The 19,251-nt window shown below is 39.8% G+C and overlaps 2 protein-coding genes across 5 annotated transcripts in view; one reads left to right on the top strand and one right to left on the bottom strand.

Annotated features, from left to right (window-relative positions):
- The window catches only part of LOC116696286 (guanine nucleotide-binding protein subunit beta-4), a 23,546-nt gene extending 17,451 nt beyond the window's left edge, over positions 1 to 6,095 (top strand). For all 3 annotated transcript variants that reach the window (XM_032527147.1, XM_032527146.1, XM_032527149.1), the window contains 6 exons: positions 359 to 422; positions 888 to 1,050; positions 1,773 to 1,839; positions 2,339 to 2,540; positions 3,531 to 3,747; positions 4,203 to 6,095. In XM_032527147.1, coding sequence (XP_032383038.1) covers positions 359 to 422; positions 888 to 1,050; positions 1,773 to 1,839; positions 2,339 to 2,540; positions 3,531 to 3,747; positions 4,203 to 4,309 — 820 coding nt within the window. In that variant the 3' untranslated portion in view covers positions 4,310 to 6,095. The remainder of the gene's footprint in view (positions 1 to 358; positions 423 to 887; positions 1,051 to 1,772; positions 1,840 to 2,338; positions 2,541 to 3,530; positions 3,748 to 4,202) is intronic.
- Positions 6,096 to 9,298: 3,203 nt separating this feature from the next.
- mfn1b (mitofusin 1b) overlaps positions 9,299 to 19,251 on the bottom strand; it is a 14,548-nt gene continuing 4,595 nt past the window's right edge. For both annotated transcript variants that reach the window (XM_032526197.1, XM_032526198.1), the window contains exons 7-18: positions 19,139 to 19,246; positions 18,709 to 18,862; positions 18,306 to 18,373; positions 15,546 to 15,667; positions 15,084 to 15,210; positions 14,395 to 14,499; positions 14,167 to 14,269; positions 12,500 to 12,726; positions 12,150 to 12,323; positions 11,778 to 11,974; positions 11,028 to 11,162; positions 9,299 to 10,448 (exon numbers count right to left, since the gene is read on the bottom strand). In XM_032526197.1, the coding sequence (XP_032382088.1) occupies positions 10,379 to 10,448; positions 11,028 to 11,162; positions 11,778 to 11,974; positions 12,150 to 12,323; positions 12,500 to 12,726; positions 14,167 to 14,269; positions 14,395 to 14,499; positions 15,084 to 15,210; positions 15,546 to 15,667; positions 18,306 to 18,373; positions 18,709 to 18,862; positions 19,139 to 19,246 (1,590 nt within the window). In that variant the 3' untranslated portion in view covers positions 9,299 to 10,378. The remainder of the gene's footprint in view (positions 10,449 to 11,027; positions 11,163 to 11,777; positions 11,975 to 12,149; positions 12,324 to 12,499; positions 12,727 to 14,166; positions 14,270 to 14,394; positions 14,500 to 15,083; positions 15,211 to 15,545; positions 15,668 to 18,305; positions 18,374 to 18,708; positions 18,863 to 19,138; positions 19,247 to 19,251) is intronic.

Raw genomic sequence — 19,251 nt, 5'->3', positions numbered from 1 at the left:
TTCAGGCTTCCACCTCCCACCCGACAGTAGGGACTTTTACATAACTGGGGTATTGAATATTACATGGTGTGGGACATTAAAAGAGGATTCCCTGGATGAGGAGACTTCCACCAGGAGGGGGAAGAAGAGGGAAGATGGTGGGAAATGGGGACTGGCAGTGAAGAGTAAGGAGCTCACGCTGAATGCTTTTGACAGAGCACCTTATACAAATTATAAAGACAGTATAGCACAGTACTCTGTTAGGTGGCTGCTGGCTCTCATTGCTTTTAATAATCCAGGTTGCATGTATTTTTTTTCCCCCAAGATAATGTGTTTGTGTGACCCATGTGTCATGCTGCTGTTCTTAACATGTTTCTAGGTTACTGGTCAGTGCCTCACAAGATGGAAAGCTAATTATCTGGGACAGCTACACAACAAATAAGGTGAGATTATTCTAAATCAATGATAGAATGCAGAGTATGTAAAAATACAGTTGCATTAAAATCAGTCAGAGTTACAGTACATTTAAAAGTTTTCTGCCATCGGCAATGTGCTCGTCTGGTTAGACAAGCTGATATTAACTGTCCAGATGTTACTTTTAGAGCACAGACTGTATTTATGCACTGCCTTTCTTAAACAATACTGGTGTTAATACTTTGGGAACTGCAACAGGCCACCATCCAAATGACCAATTATTAAAACACCAAGAATATCACTCTCTCGCCTTATTAAAAAGCAAATTCAGATTTTTATAATGAAGTAGTGAAGTAAAGGGAAAGTGGCAGAATTTTGTCAGCTGATGACTTAATTGTATCACACAGCATTTTGGATTGAAGCACATAAATTGACCGTAAAACTGAACATTACTTCCTTTTTATTGTATTTAATAATACTCTCCTGGTCCTCAGATGCATGCCATCCCGCTGCGTTCTTCCTGGGTGATGACGTGCGCCTACGCCCCCTCTGGGAACTATGTGGCTTGCGGTGGCCTGGACAACATCTGCTCCATATACAGCCTGAAGACCCGTGAGGGCAACGTGCGTGTCACCCGAGAGCTACCCGGACACACAGGTAGGCACAGGGCCAGTCAAAAAATAATACTAATAAAATGAGCCGTTTCCTGACAACAGAACCCAGAGCATATTTCTTGTTATTTCTATCATAACTTTTAACTGTTACTTATTTCTCATATCCCAAACCTGAAAGCAGCACTCCAGCATGGCAGATCTGTTCAATACATGTGACACACATATATTTCCTTACTGTGGTTTTACATTTTAGATATTATGTATAGACTCGAGTCAAACAATGCTGTTATTTTCCACTGGATGGAAGTGTTAAGTTAACCTTCGCTAGATCAGTACTTACAGTACATTTAATTAGTCTCACTTTTCAGCCTAGGAACGGAGTACTAAGTTTAACTAATATACTAGTGCAACTCTAGTGCATGCACATCCCTGAAGGTGGAGGGACGTTGTTTTCTACTACATGGCTACAATGCTGGATGAACATGCCCATTTCGCAACTTTTTTTTAAAACTTTCAAATCATAGGATTTTAAAGGGTGGGCTCAGCTATCTAAGCACAATCAATAAGAGTGTGAAGGCTTATAGGAAAATGATATCACCCCTGGTGAAAACTTACATAGGGAACATTGGGAAGAAGCATGGGCAAGGCAGTCGAAATTCAGTCGTGGTAGGTCACCATAAGAGTAATTCAAGTAAAGTGCCTTGCCCAGGTGAACTGACAAGGCAGGGCAGAGCTCTCCGTGTCTGAACCTCTGTTTATCTCCAGGTTACTTGTCCTGCTGTCGTTTCTTGGATGACAACCAGATACTGACCAGCTCTGGAGACACCACTTGGTGAGCAACCAACCTCTGCTCTTATCTGCACAGTTTAAATAATTCAAAGCTCTTTACATTATAGAAATATTCCTGTTTCCATGCTACACAGTAGATTGTAGCTGCTCCACCACATTATATAAAAATGTCAATTTCCTTCCAATATCCATCCTCTCTTATTCTCACTATCTTACCTTCATGTGGCTGTTGTGGAATGCCCTTTGTGTGGATTTTACAAAAACACTTAGCTCTAGTATGTGAGAGTAGATATCCACGGCAGACTCTTTGTCAGTCAAACAGGGTTATAATTCTACAAAGGTGTGTAAAGATTCAAATGGAAAAAGCCCTTCAATAATGGCACTAAAATTGTAATAATTCACATATATCATAAAACGAAGTTAATATAAGAGCTACTATGTCTTTGATAATATGTGATTATTGTCTGAATGTGGCAATTTATATAAAAGCATTTATTGTCTCAAGGGACAATCATACCTTAACGCTACCGCCTTTCTTGCAGTGCATTGTGGGACATAGAGACAGGCCAGCAGGCCACTGCCTTTACCGGCCACACAGGGGATGTGATGAGTTTGTCTCTAAGCCCAGACTACAAGACCTTTGTGTCAGGAGCCTGTGATGCCACCTCCAAGCTGTGGGACATACGTGATGGCATGTGCCGGCAATCTTTCACTGGCCACGTGTCCGATATCAACGCCGTCACCGTGAGTACTGAAACATCTAACACAGTCTCTTTCTCTCTCTCGCTCTCACTCTCTCGCTTGCATTTACCCAAATTACTTTACTTTGATCATTTACATCAGCTTGTAGTGATTGCATCCTTTAACCAGACACCACCTGCGCCACAGACACTGCCAGACAGCCTAGATGTTAATTGGACAGAATATCCGAAAGTCCGAAACACTTCCTGGTCACAGAAATAATGGGGCAACACCAAATTCATAACGTCTTGAGTTTTCTGGTTCTGCTTTAGTGTTTCTAATATTTTAGTTACTTACAGGTTAAAAGGGCTTTAAACAGGATTAATATACTGTCTGTCGCCGTTGCTTTGCAGCTGTAACCCAATCAAGGAAAGGGTTAACAGAAACTTAGTTTTGGCCAATAGAAGAAGTTGGTAATTTCATGGCACAGAATTAGAACCCAGATTGAAACTTAAGCAACTAAAATTGCAGAATGTTACAACATTGTGTCATATTGGTCGTTATTGGTAGGTACAGGCCAAAAGTTTGAACACACCTTCTCATTCAATGAGTTTCCAGGCCCGGGTTCGACTCCAACCTGCAGCCTTTTAGTTAATGTCATTCCCCCTTCTCTTTCCCCTTTTTGTCTTTTTTTTATGTCTTCAGCTGTCCTATCAAAGTAAAGGTCTGAAAATGTCCAAAAAATAATCTTAAACTTTTTGTTAAAGACTTTTATCTCCTTTCATTAGCCACTAATAAAATACCACTATATTGGGTGAATGCAGCAATATCATGGAAAAGTTCAATTACCCACGAACAAATGACCTTTTGTGGTTGTTTTGTTGGTGTAATGTGCCAGACTTCTATTGCTTTATGAACTTTTTATTGGGATAAAAACAATAAGCGTCTTTAAAGAAAACCTCTCCCCAAAGGTCCCAACCCTGTGCCTCAAAAAACATAATATGATGATGATGGTTTAACTGACTTCTGCTTGACTTTTCTTTTCTTGTGCAGTTTTTCCCCAACGGGAATGCCTTTGGCACAGGCTCAGATGATGCCACCTGCAGGCTGTTTGACCTGCGTGCCGACCAGGAGCTGATGATGTACAGCCACGACAACATCATCTGCGGCATCACCTCTGTGTCTTTCTCCAAGAGTGGCCGACTGCTCCTGGCCGGCTACGATGACTTCAACTGTAACGTCTGGGATACTCTGAAAGGCGAGCGTGCAGGTAAATGGCATCTGAGGTCTTAATGTAATTTTTTTCAATTTTAGATGACCGATCATCGACCGTCTTGTTTTCTTGTACTGTGACCAGCAAATTAATACACTTTAGGAAGTGGAATTTTTGGCATTTGTGCTTGAAAAATGATTTTGGTATATTAATAAAGGATTATCAAAATAGTTGGCAGCAATTGTTCTGTAAGTTGATTAACCAACCAATGGATTCACCTCTAATAACACGCATAAGTTGCATCCTAAAAAAGATATTAATAGACAAATGAGTAGGAAGTTGAAATTGAATCAAGTAATAGTGTGAACACGGACTGTTTAACTGTAAAGTCTTCAGCTTTGTAACATAAGCAGTCATTTATAAGTAATAAATTGATGAAAGGATTTTGAATTTGGGTTGCAGATTTTTAGTGATCAACCTTTTGAATCTGGTTTGTTTTCTTTGACCTCCAGGTGTGCTAGCGGGCCACGACAACAGAGTGAGCTGCTTAGGGGTGACAGAAGACGGCATGGCTGTGGCCACCGGCTCCTGGGACAGTTTCCTCCGGATCTGGAACTAATCTCAATCTCTGCCCGCCAACTTCCTCCTTCACAACCCCACCCCACATATCCCAACTCATCTGCTGGGCTGGACCTGAGGGGTGCTCACTGTGTCAGCCGAAATCCTCTCAACTCACCCCCAGTCCTCCTCTGTGCTGGCGACCTGCCCCCCTGTGAGAAAGTACCAACTCTTTCTACCTTTTCAGTGACGTTTTTTTTTTTTTTTTCCTCCACCCAGCTATTACACAGAAACACAAATACCCTTTCAGTATAGTTGTCCCAATCAAAAATAAGAGATTAGTAATGAAAAACTGAAGGAAAAAATAGACAATTTTGCCCTTATACCAATTCTGTTTTAGATAAAGAACATCTGTTACCGTGACTAACAACAAACAAGATGATCGTCAGTGTGTAATATGTAAATGTATATATAAAGACAGTATATATGTATAGCATTATGTGTGTATATATGCATCATATATGCATATATAATGTGTATGTATATATTTTTGTAGTTTATTTCCCACCCTTGAGTTTTTTTTTATGATTTGGGGGTTATATTTCAACTGTACATATTCACATTACAACATACAACATGATGCCAGAAACACTTATTGTATCCTGTATAAGTACCAGATGTAGTGGCAGACAATTTAGTCATATCATAGTTTCATTGAAAAAGTCTTTCATTCACTCATCCCTCACTCATCCAGCAACAAAAGAGGATTTAGCAAGTAAACAAAACAATTTGCAGAAATATAATTTGTCCCAGCTAAACTCACTTTCCTCATTTGTATGTGTATTATAGTTGGTAGCAGTGGGCCTCATGTATCCTGTTTCTACAAATTCATGTGAGTGATGACATTTTTATTTATTTTTACCAACACAGCCCCTGTCATTCCTCACCACAGTTTTCATTTGGAAGGAAACCGCCACAGTGCTAAACGCCAACAAGTTGTATTTTTAATTTTTTTTTCAGTCTGGATTCAGCTTCAACTCCAAAGTAGAAACCAGTGAATTTTAGGTTTAAGATAGATCATTTTATTTAACTGGAGACCCTGCCTTTGCCTCTACTCACATGGACTGTGGTTTCAAATCATCGGATGCTGAATCCACATCTGAAGACCACATCCATTCCATGCAAATCAACAGCTGTGTGATATTAGGATTGATAACCCAAAAATAGTCCTAAATAGAGGTTTTGCATCATAATATTTTCTGTGGCCTATAGAATCTACGCTTTTCCTAAGAGTTGAGACGAGCATCTCAAGTTACCCGTACAAATGACACTGATGGAGAAAAGGCTTCGCAAAGAGAGACTTGTTCTCCCCAAGCAGAAGCCGTTTTCTACCTATGAACCTGTAATGGTGCTGAGACCTGTATGGACACATGGCAGAGAGCTCAGTCGTTTTGTGGGAATATTTAAAGGACCATAAAGGACAGCAGTGACTCTGTCTGCGGCCTCTGAAGACTAGAGGAAAGATGCAGAGAGAGAAAAACGAAAGATGTCTGTCATAGATCCCCATGTCATTTTAATCCTTTTTTTTTTTTTTCTTTTTTTTTCCTAAGCAAAGGATCAACAGATCTTTTTGTTGTCAAGGTGTGAACTGAGTGACTGCATGGAATTAAAATCATGTTAGCCACTCCTAAATAACACCATTGCCACCACAAGCCTGTAAATAAAGAAAAAAATGTTTTCTTTAAAGGGTTTAACATTTTTATTTTCTCACCAAAAACATGTATCGAACTGAATATTGCTTGTGAAGAAAGTACACTTGGTAGACAGAAATGTACACTTAGTAGAGAGCTAGACATGCACTCACAAACTGTAGTACAAATGTAAACCATTGAGCACATGTGACTTATTTACCCATAGAAGTGCTATCTCTGATTTTGAGTATTTTCTCATCAAACATCTTCTATTATTTTGGTTCCAATAAAGGCTTAAAAAATTAAATACACATAATGTATGTGAGCTGGACCTGTCCATCAGCTGTCTTCGGTGCCTATCTCTGAATATAAACATTTGACCCACCTGGGCTGGATAAAGGAGGTTTGTGCTCCTGTGAGATGTGGCATTATTGTCTCCATTCTGCCTTACGATACCATTCCTAATAGACGGTAATACTAGCATCGACTACAGTAATGTTTTCCTCTTACTATTCCTTTTTAGACACTGATCAGTAAGAGAGATTGCTAATTATTAATTATTTTTCTTTTCCCAATAGAAGCACATTCTGATACTAGTGAACACTAAAAAGCATGCTTACAGAAAACCACTGCGACCACATGCAGCTCCATACTGCTTCTTTAAACAAGTGTTTTACATCACTTTTTATACAGTTCTGCTTTCTACTACTACCATACAGTTTGTAGTATTTATTTAGGTTCAGTCAGCTATCAATGAACCCCCTCTTTGGCATTCTGTGATTCTAGTGACCCTTTTTTTGTTTTTAAGTGTTTTAGCTGCTTCTACCTGGCTTTGCATTAATTAATCCATTTTGAGAGAATGTTAAAGATTAGTTATAGTTTTTAGGTGTGTGTTTGTGTGTGTGGCGGGGAAAGGAAATGGGGGGGGGGGATTGCTGATGTATGTGGATAACATATAGATTTAAGTGTTACTTCCTCATTTGTGCCAATGTTATCCACAGACCCTGAGCTGTGAACTGAAATCTAGTCAATGTGACAAAAAACAAAACATGTTTGCTCACTACTCAAGTGCCAGCCTTCTCCATATCCATCAATTCAAGTCACGTCAGTATCTGATTTTATACCCAACCGCTTATTTCTGAAGATGTGGGGTTTTTTTGTCCCAAAGTGTTAAGTTATTAGAGTAACGTTTCCATCTCAGTCAGCGGACATCAGACACTCATGTGTCCCCAGATAAAGATGAGAAAATGTATTTAAAGGGATAGGTTGATATTTTTGGGAAATGTTTGCTTTCTGGCAGATAGATGAGACGATCCACACCATTCTCGTATCTGTCCGTTAAAAATTAAGCAACAACCAGCAGCCTGTCAGCTTAGCTTAGCACAAAGCAAGAAAACCAGGGAAACGGCTAGCCTAGCTCTTTCGAAAGCACACTAACAATTTTATATCTTATTTGTTAAACAAAAACCAAAGTGTAAAAACCGACGATTCACTAAACTGTTTTGGCTGGTAGCAGTAACTTTGTTGAATCTCTGCATATACCCACTCTGTTGAACTTCAGTTTTTGTATATATTAAATAAATGAGATCTGTGTTAATTAGTGAGTGTTAGAGATAATGATAGGCAGACATCGTGACCGCTGGACAAGAGCCAGGCTAACCGTTTCTCTCTTGTTTCCAGTCATTATGCTAAACTAAGCTAGGCAGCAGCTAGCTATAGCCTTTCAAGTTATTTGCTAACAGACAGACATGAAAGCGGTACCTTCCCTAACTCTCTTCAAGAAAGTGAATGATTATTCCCCAAAATGTCAAACTATTCCAATTACCCCAACCTGTTCTTTCATGACATTATGAGCTGTGAAAAATAAAAATACACCAAAGCCCTTAACAGGTGAAAAAGGGGATTATGTGTATTACTGACAGTGATATTCAGAAGCAGCCATTTTCTCGCCCTGTGTGTAATTCAGCAGTATTAGCAGCTGAACCTGGAATAGTAACACTTCTACATGCCTGTGCAGTGCACACATTAATCCAAAAGGTGCTTGACTTCATTTAATTTCACAATACTGTGGTCTCATCAAGATTGTTCTCTTAACTATACAACCGATATGGATCTGTCGAATCAGCTTTTTTGGTGTTACGAAATGTCAACATTTGATGCATTTACAGTATTGCCAGACATTGTTACCAAAGTACCAAGATATCTGACTTCTTTGACTCATTGGACTGGTATGTACGTTGTTTGATCAATGTGAGTTGGGATTGGTCAGTCACCCACAGTGCCAACGTCTAACGTCATAGAGCAGTTGGGAAAATTTGTTAGACAGTATTTATGCATTTGCACAATCCTCCAAATTTAATATCTGGATATGAGAAATTTAAAGTTTCTGATTCAATGACACCCCACCACTTGAATTGATTGTCACACGATCACCACCATAGCACCATCACAAAATAATGCACTGCCCTTTGACTCTACAACCTACTGTTCTGACATTTTGTTTTGATTCTATTTATTGTTTTATATGTTAAGCCAGTAAAGACCAGGGACTTGGTGCCATGATAATTCTCTTACAGTGCTTTTTGTGTGGAATTATAATCACTTGTTATGGAATAATTTTTATAGTCTTTTTCACACCAGACCTTTTTTTTGTATTTGTACAGTGGCTTGGTGATACTGATATGTTGCCATGAGTTATTGTAACCAATAAAAAGCTTCTAACCAAGAGTACAAACCCTGACTGATTTCCTTTATTACATAAATGTAGACTGTACACAAATATATAAAGATCTACATGACGTAGAAAAGGATATAGATTTAAAGTTGCACTAGGCGATGTTACTTCTTGTTGACGTTCAAAGTAGTTTCAAACAAAATGAGACTAGCTTGCCCCTCCCTCATATCGTCCCCTCCCCTCTGTGCTTCCGCACACTAACTAAAAAGTGAAAGTGAGATCCAAAAACACCTGCAATTACCACTTATCACCGTAAGTACCGCCAAAGAACCAGAGATTGAAAATTTAATTTCCACCAATGCTCCATTTTATTACTGTTAGATACTTTATTCATCCCACAACGGGGAAATTCCTTTGTTATTAATGATTAACAAGTGGCACTGCAGTAACAATCACTGGCTGCAGAGGATGCAAACGTTAAAATTGCAGCAGCTTTTCCTTGTCTGTAGGTGGGAGCAGGAATATGTTTGGAGGGCTTCTTTCTTTTGGCCTTTAAGTGTTTTCTTCAAGGTTCTAGAATATTGATATAGAACCTAAAAAAAAAGTACTGGTGGTGAAAAACTCTCCCAGGTACCTTTAACACGGAGTTCGGAAAGTAAAGTCTAATAAATGCACAAAAAGTCAGTTTTAGATTGGCAGATTTATTACAATCATGCAAATCTGGAGGTATTTCAACACACATTAAAGGAAAAATACAATTTTAGTGCAGCCTGTTCCAATTGTTATTAGAAGTCCAATGGGTATTAATAAAGTAGGATATAACAAAATATGAGGATTTCCAAAACCTTTGATCTATACAGTTTACATAGTTAGAAAATAGAACGTGAACCAACAGTATGCTAAAAACATGCTTTCCCTTTCTGGTCAAATTGTCTAACTATAATTAAGAAAACAACTGTTCTCTTATTAAATATATTTATTTTTTGTTGCTAACATACAGCAGATCATGTGCCTGAACAGATACTGTACAATCTTACAGAAACTCAAACTTCATTTGATCCACAAAAGTTAGTCAAAAAAGGCATATTCACAGTTAGAAGTACGTTAGTGTCAAAATGCAGCAGCCGACCGGTAGCCTTCCCAACGACCGAGATTCCATCCCCACCTTGTGGAGTGTCTTTACACATATTAAATCCATCTTTCTTTGTTTTACAGGCAGTTCTTGTTTTACAGTTTGTTCACTGAAGTTTCTCAAGCACCACTGGGCTTGCTGATGAGGAGAGGAGGAGGGGGAATACTGTCTTGTCTGGGCCTTTAATCTCCTCTGTCCACTAAGAGTGAAAATTCTGATTGTTTTCATTATCAATTAATCTTTTTTTCTTAAATAGTTGACAAGTCAACAAAAGGTCAAGAAAAAGACAAAGTGGCCATTGAGTTACTTTCTATAATTTGACTATTTTGTGTGACAAAAAACTACAATAACGACATTTTTACAAATGAAACAAAACATCTGAATCTTTACACTTGTGAAGCTGCAGACGTTTGGTATTGTTGCCTGATAACCTTTCATTGATTATCAAAACACCTTTAGATTTCTTTTTAGATGATAGACCAATCGATGGATTGATCTCTCTGTCCTGCACTACTGTCCACAGAAACTGTGGAGTAGATTAGGTGATGAGGCCCAGGCGCCATGAGGCGGCACCTGGCGGAGGAATGATCGGCTCAACAAGAACCAAACAGCGGCGGGATGAACAGCAGCAGCTCACTGCTGAGGCTGCAGGTACTGCTTTGTGAACTCCTCCAACTGTTTCTCCAGTTCTGTCGCTTTATGTCTGCAGAGGAAACAAACGCATATCGGATTTGAACCAACTTCGTTGCTAACGGTTCAATTACCGTTTCCATTTCCAAAGATTAATTGCAAGTTACATTGCAATTATGTAAATAGTGCAACTGAATAGCAGACTTTTTGGCCAAACAGTATTAGCAATTCCCCAACCTTTCATTAATAACAGTTCAGACCTTTTCCAACCTGCCTAAAATCTCTGTGTTTAAAGAACTAATTTGCCAATTTCCACATATATTGTGTCCTATATGTTTGTTATATCATGACACAACTATGTAGACCTTTGTACATTTCAATACTCAATTTAAAGCAAGCTCTTTTTTGATCACAAACACAGGAGCAGTGGCAATAAAAACTCATATGTATTTCCTTGTGTCATCGGTTATCGCTCTCTTTGATTGCCTCCAGGTCTTGACTATTTTTTTTTTGCTGTTTCTGTACTATCACTCATACCATTTAGATATTAATTTCCCACAGAGTAGACAATCGCAAATTCCATGACAGTCATCCCCTCTCTTCACCACCCTTCATGTTGCCCCCCTCCAATGAGAGAAGGAGCCAGACTGACCGCAGGCTCTTGGAGTGTTTCTGAACGGTCTCCAGCTGATCTATCTTGGCTGTCAGTTGGCGGATTTCAGCCTCAAGCTCTTTTTGCGTCTGGTCCACCTGCTGACAGAGTCGGGCAAAGGTTGCCGCCATCTCCCTGGCAACACAGAGAGCACAGCATTGCAGTGCTTATTTCTTGGGTGGGACTAGGATTGATGGATGGATGGATGGATGGATGGATGGATGGATGGATCTGTCTGTCTGTCTGTCTGTCTGTCTGTCTGTGTAAATGGTGCAGAGAAATGAGCACTTGATATCAGCATAAATGTGCTGCCTGTAGAAGGATTTATCAAATTAAGTACATTGAGTATTTTGGCGTTTTTCCACTGCAGTGTATCTACTCGACTCTTTTTTGGTTTTCCATTACAAAAAAAAAGTCCCTGGTACCTGCTAACAGGTACTTTTTGTAGTACTACCTTAGACGAGGTTCCAAGCGAGCTGAGGCGATACCAAAAGGTGGCGTGAAAACCTGCAGACTACTGATTGGTCGGAGACGGGGCTAGCGACATACGGGGCGGGGGGTGCGTGAGGCGGTACTACTCTGCAATGGAAAAAGGAAGACGGGGCAACGCGGTCTAGTCAAGCCGAGCCAAGGCGAGTCGAGCAGCACCATGAAACGAAAAACGCCATTAGTGATCAATGATTTCAAGTACTGCTCTGTCTGGTTTGTCCTACTATGAAATTACAGCAAATATACTGCATCAGGACTTACTGTTGGACCTGGTGGCTACAGTTTGCACTAGTAAAGCTGACGATGAGCTGCAGCTTCTCACTTGCGTAGTCCACAAACTGGCGCTTCAGAGCACGCTCCTTTGCCTTCGTGGTCCAGGTGAGTCTCTCGTACAGGTACAGCAGGCCGTACAGTGAGGCAGACAGGCCGATCAGCCTCCAGCCAACTGCTTTCCACACCTGAAAGAGAACATAAATAACAGAAGCTGGGTTAGCTCTCACAGTTAGCCCAGCCTTGTTAGGGATGGTTTTCAGCGCCATGTGCTGCATTTTTAGAAGCCATAAAAAAATAAATAAAAGGACTAGTCAGGTTTTTTTGCATTCAAATCTTTTTACAATATTGGAGTAAACATACCACTCCCCCAACGATGATAATACTCATTGAAGTACGGGAGGTGAGAGATGCCACGTTGGTTGCCATGGCTATCATCAATTCCTCCTGGCTCATGAGGGCTGTCTCGTTGTTGGGCGGGGCCATCGTGGAGGGGGGTCCTGAGGAGGGCGTAACAGCCATCGCTGGGCGAGAGGCCTAATGACAGCAGAGTTTTTCAAAATTGGACTTCTTCAAAATGGTACGTGTTTGCGTGAATTCAGTTGCATCACACAAAAACTAAGAACAAAAAATGACATTAGCTACCACAATATAAATCAATGCATGTTGATCCTAATAGATAACTAGCTCTCTCCCACAATGGCAGCCTGTACCTGGAAGTTCTGGTCCACCAGTCTGAGCGCTTTCTGTGCATTGGCTGATCCCAGGAAGCGGTGGACTAACGCTGTCCAGCCCAATGAAAAGTTAAACTCAATGTTCTCCTGGAAGTCACTGCAAAGCGTGGTGCAGTTTAGATCGTAACTTAGGTCAAACTTCCTGCTGGGCACCAGCATGAGGACTTGGCTCTGGGCCGCAGAGGGAAGCAGAGGGAGCATGCTCTCTGGAGAGTGAGCAAACATGAAGTATGAGAACCACAATAGAAATAGACACAAATACTGTAAACAGCAGCCATGGGATCACTTGTATCTTAGTTTGGATTTTAAACATGCACTGACGCAAGGGAAAATATGTTAGTATTCTAAGTTCATTTTACAGTTAATTCATGTTTTGTGAATAATGGGGCAGTAACAACAAAAACAACTAAAGATGACAGAAACAGCATTGCAACATTATCATTATGATCTATAAAGAAACAAAAAAAGCTTTTCTTTATTTCTACTTAGGGAAGAAGAAGAAGAAAAAAATAAAAAAAATAAAATCACACCACAATTTCATAACAGCACCTGAGTCCTTTTCATCAGAGGGCACATTAACACCTTTTCAAAATCACTGTCACTGAGCACAGCTTGGATGCGTGCCTGACACAGTGACGCATTTGTAGCATAATGGGGCGTGGGATGATGGCATTCAGAGAGGAGGGTAAATATAGCAGGGCGCTGGGTGTTGCAGACCGTAGCTCGAGTGCCCAAAAGGTTTTGACTAAGTTCAGCAACCCTCTCTAAATTAGTAAAAACAATGGACTGGAAATCTGGGTTGAGGTCATTTTCTAGAAAACTATCATTTCTTCCTTGGTCTTATAAACAAGAAAATGTTTTGAGAAAATTAGGATTTTAGACAACCAACCATACATTTTCAATCTTCACTATTCTTCCATCTGACAGTTCTTTATTGGTATTTGTCCTTAATTAAGATGGTATACTGTACTAAATAATACAAAATATCATAAATGACCAAGAGAAAGCTTCAAAGCTTTAGTGCGTAACTTTTTGATATTAATGAACGTCCATTACATTCTAGCCATTGCCAAATTAGTTGATCCAAAGCTAATTACTGTATCTATCTATCAGCTCCACAATCTCTGTATGGCTGTGTTCAGAAAATTGTGTCTTACGGCGACTTTTGCGAGCAGAAACTCAAATGAAGATAATTACCTCTTCTGAAAAGTCAATCATGTTGTTTTAAATCCTCCATGTCCTCCTTGGCTACTAGCAACTGTGGGTGGGGGTGCGTGCACGATCACAGAAAGCTTGTACTATGTAGACGCGCTGAGTGTTTTGTGGTTAGTACTCTGAACTCCTCATGGGGGCAACAGAAACTACGCACTGTAGCTTTTAAGCAACACTAAAGAACTTTAGTGTAGAACCGCTTCGGTCTCCCTACAGGTTGGAAGCGGATTTGTCTGTAACCATTTCTTTAGTGTTGCTTTAATCTCTCACTTATGGTGTCTACTAAATTTACGTTGATCATTAAGAGGTAAATGATGAGGTGTAGATTATGATTTGTTGATTTCTTTAAGAAAACCTGTTGTTTGAGCAGAACTATTCACTTAATCTAACTTCATTATTTTCTACACAGTTATGTTCGCCGTTTAATTACCCACCCATCATGTAACTCTGAGAGGACTGGACAGAAGCGTTGATGGCGTTGGAGCAGCGGAAGGCCAGATTCTTGCCCATCCCCTCCTCCACGTGAGCCAGCAGCTCCTGCAAAAATCAATTGACAGCAGTCAACACAATAGAGAAATCCGGAGTACATGTCACCAGTGCACCTCAGATTATTGGCCTGGAAATGGTGCGATTGTGAAGATGTAATCTGCGCCTCTACTTACAGACTTGTAGATTTTGAGGACATTCGGCGACGGGTGGAAGTCAGCGCAGAACTCATCAACGATTACGTGGAGACGGCAGATCTCCTCTCCCATGGCGCTGGACACCTGGATGAAACATAAGCATTCAGCTAAACCACATCTACCTGTCCAAGCATCAAGGAGTTATTAAAAAAAAAAAGAAATTCTACTCGGTTACATTTGATTAAACACTGCATGCAGCTGTAGTATTATAGATAGGCATCAATCTGAAACTCATTTTTAGAGTAAAGCTGAAACAACTAATAAGTTAATCAATTAATATACAAAAATTGAACCACCAACAATTTAACTGATTCAATCATGCGAAATGCCCATAATGTGCTGGTTCAACCTTCTCAGATGGAAAGAGTTGCTGTTTTTAAGGCCTTCTCTGACAATTAATTGACTATCTTTAGCTTTTGGGCCATTTGAAAACATAACCTCGGCCTCTAAAAGAATTATGAAGAGCATTTTTCACTATTTTCAGCTATTATAACCAAACAGTTAATTAAGACAATACTCAATGTATTGACATGAACCAATGATGGAAACAATGGTTATTCGATTCAGAGCTGTTGGTGTAAGCAGGTAGGTCTCTGATAGTAAGGAGGGAATAAGTACACTTAAACAGGACATTTAATAGTTCTTCCACCAGTCATGGTCTATATTACCTTAGACTCCACGTCCTCACTGATGGCCTTGATCTTTTTCTTGATGTCATCAATCAGCAGGTTGAGCTGATTCTTGACAAACTCCAGCCGGTCTATCTGACACTCTCTGTCCTCCAGTGCCGCCACTCTGAAGCCCCACCCCGCAGACAGGAAAGTCAGTCACAAATGCAAACTAGCAGCTGAACGATTTCACTGTCAAAAAGAGTTAGGTGAAGAAACATAAAGAGCAACACAGTAGAAAGTTGCATTTTTGAGAAATTCCCTTGGTTGTTATAGAATGTACTACTTAATGTATCCCTCTATTACTAAACAAAAGTCATTAAAATCATGTAACACCAACATATCTATTTAGTTTCATAGGTTACCTCTAGAAGCACTGACCATATGAGACACTATCACAGACAAATAAATGTCAACCCGTCCACTCCCACTGAAAGAGCATGTATGGAGCAATATACCCACCTCTTCTCCGCTGCCTCGATGTTGATGGCGTCCATGATGCTCTGGACTTTTTCTGTGATCTGCTTGGCCCTGATAGTGTGCTGCTCAAACTTTGTTTTCACTGCTGACTGCGAGATACACTCCTGCGAGGCCATAATACACAAGTTACTGTGACGGCTATAGGGGCTGCTGCTGGATAGGGTGCATGAACATGCACGCTACCAGGGACAAACAGAGGACAAGATAGACACCTGCTACTTTAACTTAAGAGAAAAAAACTAAATGGAAACACAGGTGTGAAAATGACAGCAGCAGTGTGTGTATCTTGCGTCCTACAGCCCACATATTCTGAAGTCACAGTAGTGTGTTGGTGAAGCCACAGGAAAATTATAAGAAAAAACATATCAAATGTCTACAATTAAAAATGCAAGTGAAAAAATTGGGAAAAAAGTAACATATAAAAGCAGGAATATTGTGTAATTTACGGATAAATTACCAGTTATCATGAAACACTATTCCAGTGGCCGTGTTTGCTCAGTGGGTAGAGCATGCGCATATACACATAGAGGTTTAGGCCTCAACGCAGAGGTCCAGGGTTCGAGTCCAACCTGTGACCTATTTCCTGTATGTCTTCCCTTTCTCACCTAGCTGTCCTGTCCATTAAAGGTGGAAAAGCCCCAAAAAGTAATCTTTAAAATAAATCACTATTCTACTCCTTAATCCATTGTAGCTCACGCAGAACAGATTATGTCTAAAGCACCATTCCTATTTTTTTATTTGACGTCTAGTTATGATACTTAAAGGAGAATTCTGGTCGATATTATTATATATTTGTAAATTTGGAGTGCTGTCAGTAGAGAGAAAAACGAAAACAATCAGTGCTGTCTATATCGTGTTATCCTCCTGCTAGAGTTAGAACCCAACAGGCTTAAACAGTTTTTTAAGTTTTTAAATGTGTTTTTAGCCTCTAAACATGTTCAAAATGTCATTAAAAGTGCCTACCCATGTGCAGTGATTCCTTCAGAGTGAACACAGAGAATCTGACTGCAGTAGATGTGAGAGAAATGCATGAAAGTCGTGCTAATTGAGCTGTGTTTAGTTTTTATTTTAAGACGGCCGTTAGAGAGCTTAGGGTTGTCTACAAACTACAACACCAAAAAGAGATAAAACAAAAATATGTAGGATATCAATTTAATGATTAAATAAGGTAGTGTCTCCAAACTTACCTCAATTATAACTTGTCTCCTACAAATTTTACTACAGCACTTACTTAAAAATAAGCATATGCTTACAGCTGATTTAGCCCAACTTTCATGCCTTTCTGTCACATGTACAGCAGTCAGATTCACTGTGTTCCCTCTTAAGGAATCACTGCACATGGGTAGGCACTTTTAACTACATTTTGAACATGTTTAGAGGCTAAAAACACATTTAAAACTTGCCTTGTTTAAGCCTGTTGGGTGCCAACTCTAGCAGAGGGATAACACGGTGTAGACAGCACCGATTGTTTTCATTTTTCTCTCTACTGACAGCACACCAAATGTACAACAGAGCTACATGTTGGAATTGACCGGAATTCTCCTTTAAGATTTTCATGAAATCAAAACTCACTTTTTGATTTCAGGAATTGCCTTCACATACGAGTGGGATGCACTCATCTCATTAATAAGAGGCTCACTGTTTACTCTTCACTCTCCTAAAGGTGTATCAGATATAGAATCTTCTGTTGTATTTCTGACAAAGTAGCTGCTCAATGTGTAGTATTCAAGCGCACTTCCTGTAACCAGGGGTGTCTTTCAAATCAACTACAAGCTTAAGAATTATAACTTTCAGTCTTGTGATAATTTCTTCTCAATTTGGACACAATTAAATTCCAGCTAGTTAGGAGACAAAACACAAAAAACTCAACAAGACAGAACAAAATTAAAGTGAACAGAAACAAAACGAATGTCCTCGCCTAAGTGAATCTAGACTTCAGCAATGAAGACGCAGGTTGATGGGAAAGGCACAGTGATTGGTGTAGAAGGCGGTGGGTGGAGCACAACCCAACCACTGAGCCAGGTTCAAGTAGTTGACTGCTCAGGTTGAACAGTACTGTAAGTAATATGGACTGGTTGCTTTTCGTTTTAGTCTATTTCTTTTACTATGCAACACACACACACACACACACACACACACACACACACACACACACACACAGCACACACCACACACACACACACACACACACACACACACACACACACACACACAACACACACACACACACACCACACACACACACACACACACACACACACACACCACACACACACACACACACCACACCACACCAACACCAATAAAGTTAGCTCTGATAACAAAAAAGGAAAAAATAGCCTCACTTTTCATAATAGTGACTTCCCTTCTCTCTCCGGTTGCTAATTTTCGCCAGCAGCAGCCAGACAATATCAATACTTAGCTTTCTGATACACTAACTGCACTGTTTATCAACTTTATTAGTATCTGTTTAACCTTCTGTTTTTGGCTTGATTTGACTGGTTTCACCTTAGAGGCATACCTGTTGAGACAACTTCCTGGTAGCAAAAATATTGACCGCTAATCACAAATGTGCCAATATTATTAAAACTGCTCAATTTTCTTTAAAATGTGTTTGTCGGGTTCAGACAGAATAGATTACCCTTTGAGAAGTGAAAATAAAATTGTTCAAAGACATGGAGAGGACACACAGACACACATACACACTGACACACAGACACACACACGTAACAACAAACACACCTCAAATCTCCTCTCAAAGCACTGGAACTCCTTCAGTCTCTCTTGGAAGCCCTCTGCCAGGGCTCCACCTGTTGGATGAAATGATCACATTGTATGTGGAGGAAAAAAAATCAACGTGCTATTATCGCACAAATACACAACTGGCATTAGAACAGATACTGTTTATTGACTTATTTTGTAATTTTTAAGCCTATATTTTTGTTATGATTACTTTCATTACAGTAACAAATATGTATAAGAACACCTGTAGATTCAAGATTCTAAACGTTTTGCTATTTCAGGATAGCTGTTAGAAATGTGGTTTGGTAAACAGCATACTGGCTGGAATGATTTCAAATAAAGATTTGAACATGATTTCTCCATCTTCCAGGAATATAGCATCCGCTAGAATGGGAAGCCTCACCTGTTTCAGGCATGCCCTGTGCACGTTGCATGCGGGAGTTGAGCACCTCTTTGGCGGAGACAAAGAAAATGCGGTTGGGTGCCTGATCCCGGTCCACAACCTTCAGCTCCTCCACCAGGAAATTCATACAACGGTCTGTGTGCTGCTTCCTCACCTGGAGTAAGAGGTGTCACATTCTGAGGTTGCACTATGGATAGTAATATAGATATTTGGCTAACAATAAATTAATGAAAAAGATTTTTCATTGGAAACACTGTAATTTAGTCTGTTTAACCAAATTACAAAAAAAACATGTTTCTTATTATTTAACTTTAGTGGTAGCTAGTCTTGCTAATTTTGCAATAATCTGTGAAAACAAATATGACATTTACTTCTGTAACAAACAATTGTTATTGATCTTGACATGAAACAGATACAATTGTTGCCTCACATCCTCCATGTACTCTGGTTCGTTTGCGGAGGCGTCCCAGCGGTTGTTGAGAATGAAGATGTTGGGCTTTGACAGACGTTCGTTCACTTTGTGGAAAAAGTGCTTTTCCTAGA

This window comes from Etheostoma spectabile, chromosome 9 (genome assembly GCF_008692095.1).
Source record: "Etheostoma spectabile isolate EspeVRDwgs_2016 chromosome 9, UIUC_Espe_1.0, whole genome shotgun sequence".
In the NCBI taxonomy this organism is placed as follows: domain Eukaryota; kingdom Metazoa; phylum Chordata; class Actinopteri; order Perciformes; family Percidae; genus Etheostoma; species Etheostoma spectabile.
The sequence above is the reverse complement of the archived record's forward strand: the minus strand, read 5'-3'. Positions and strand labels throughout refer to the sequence as shown.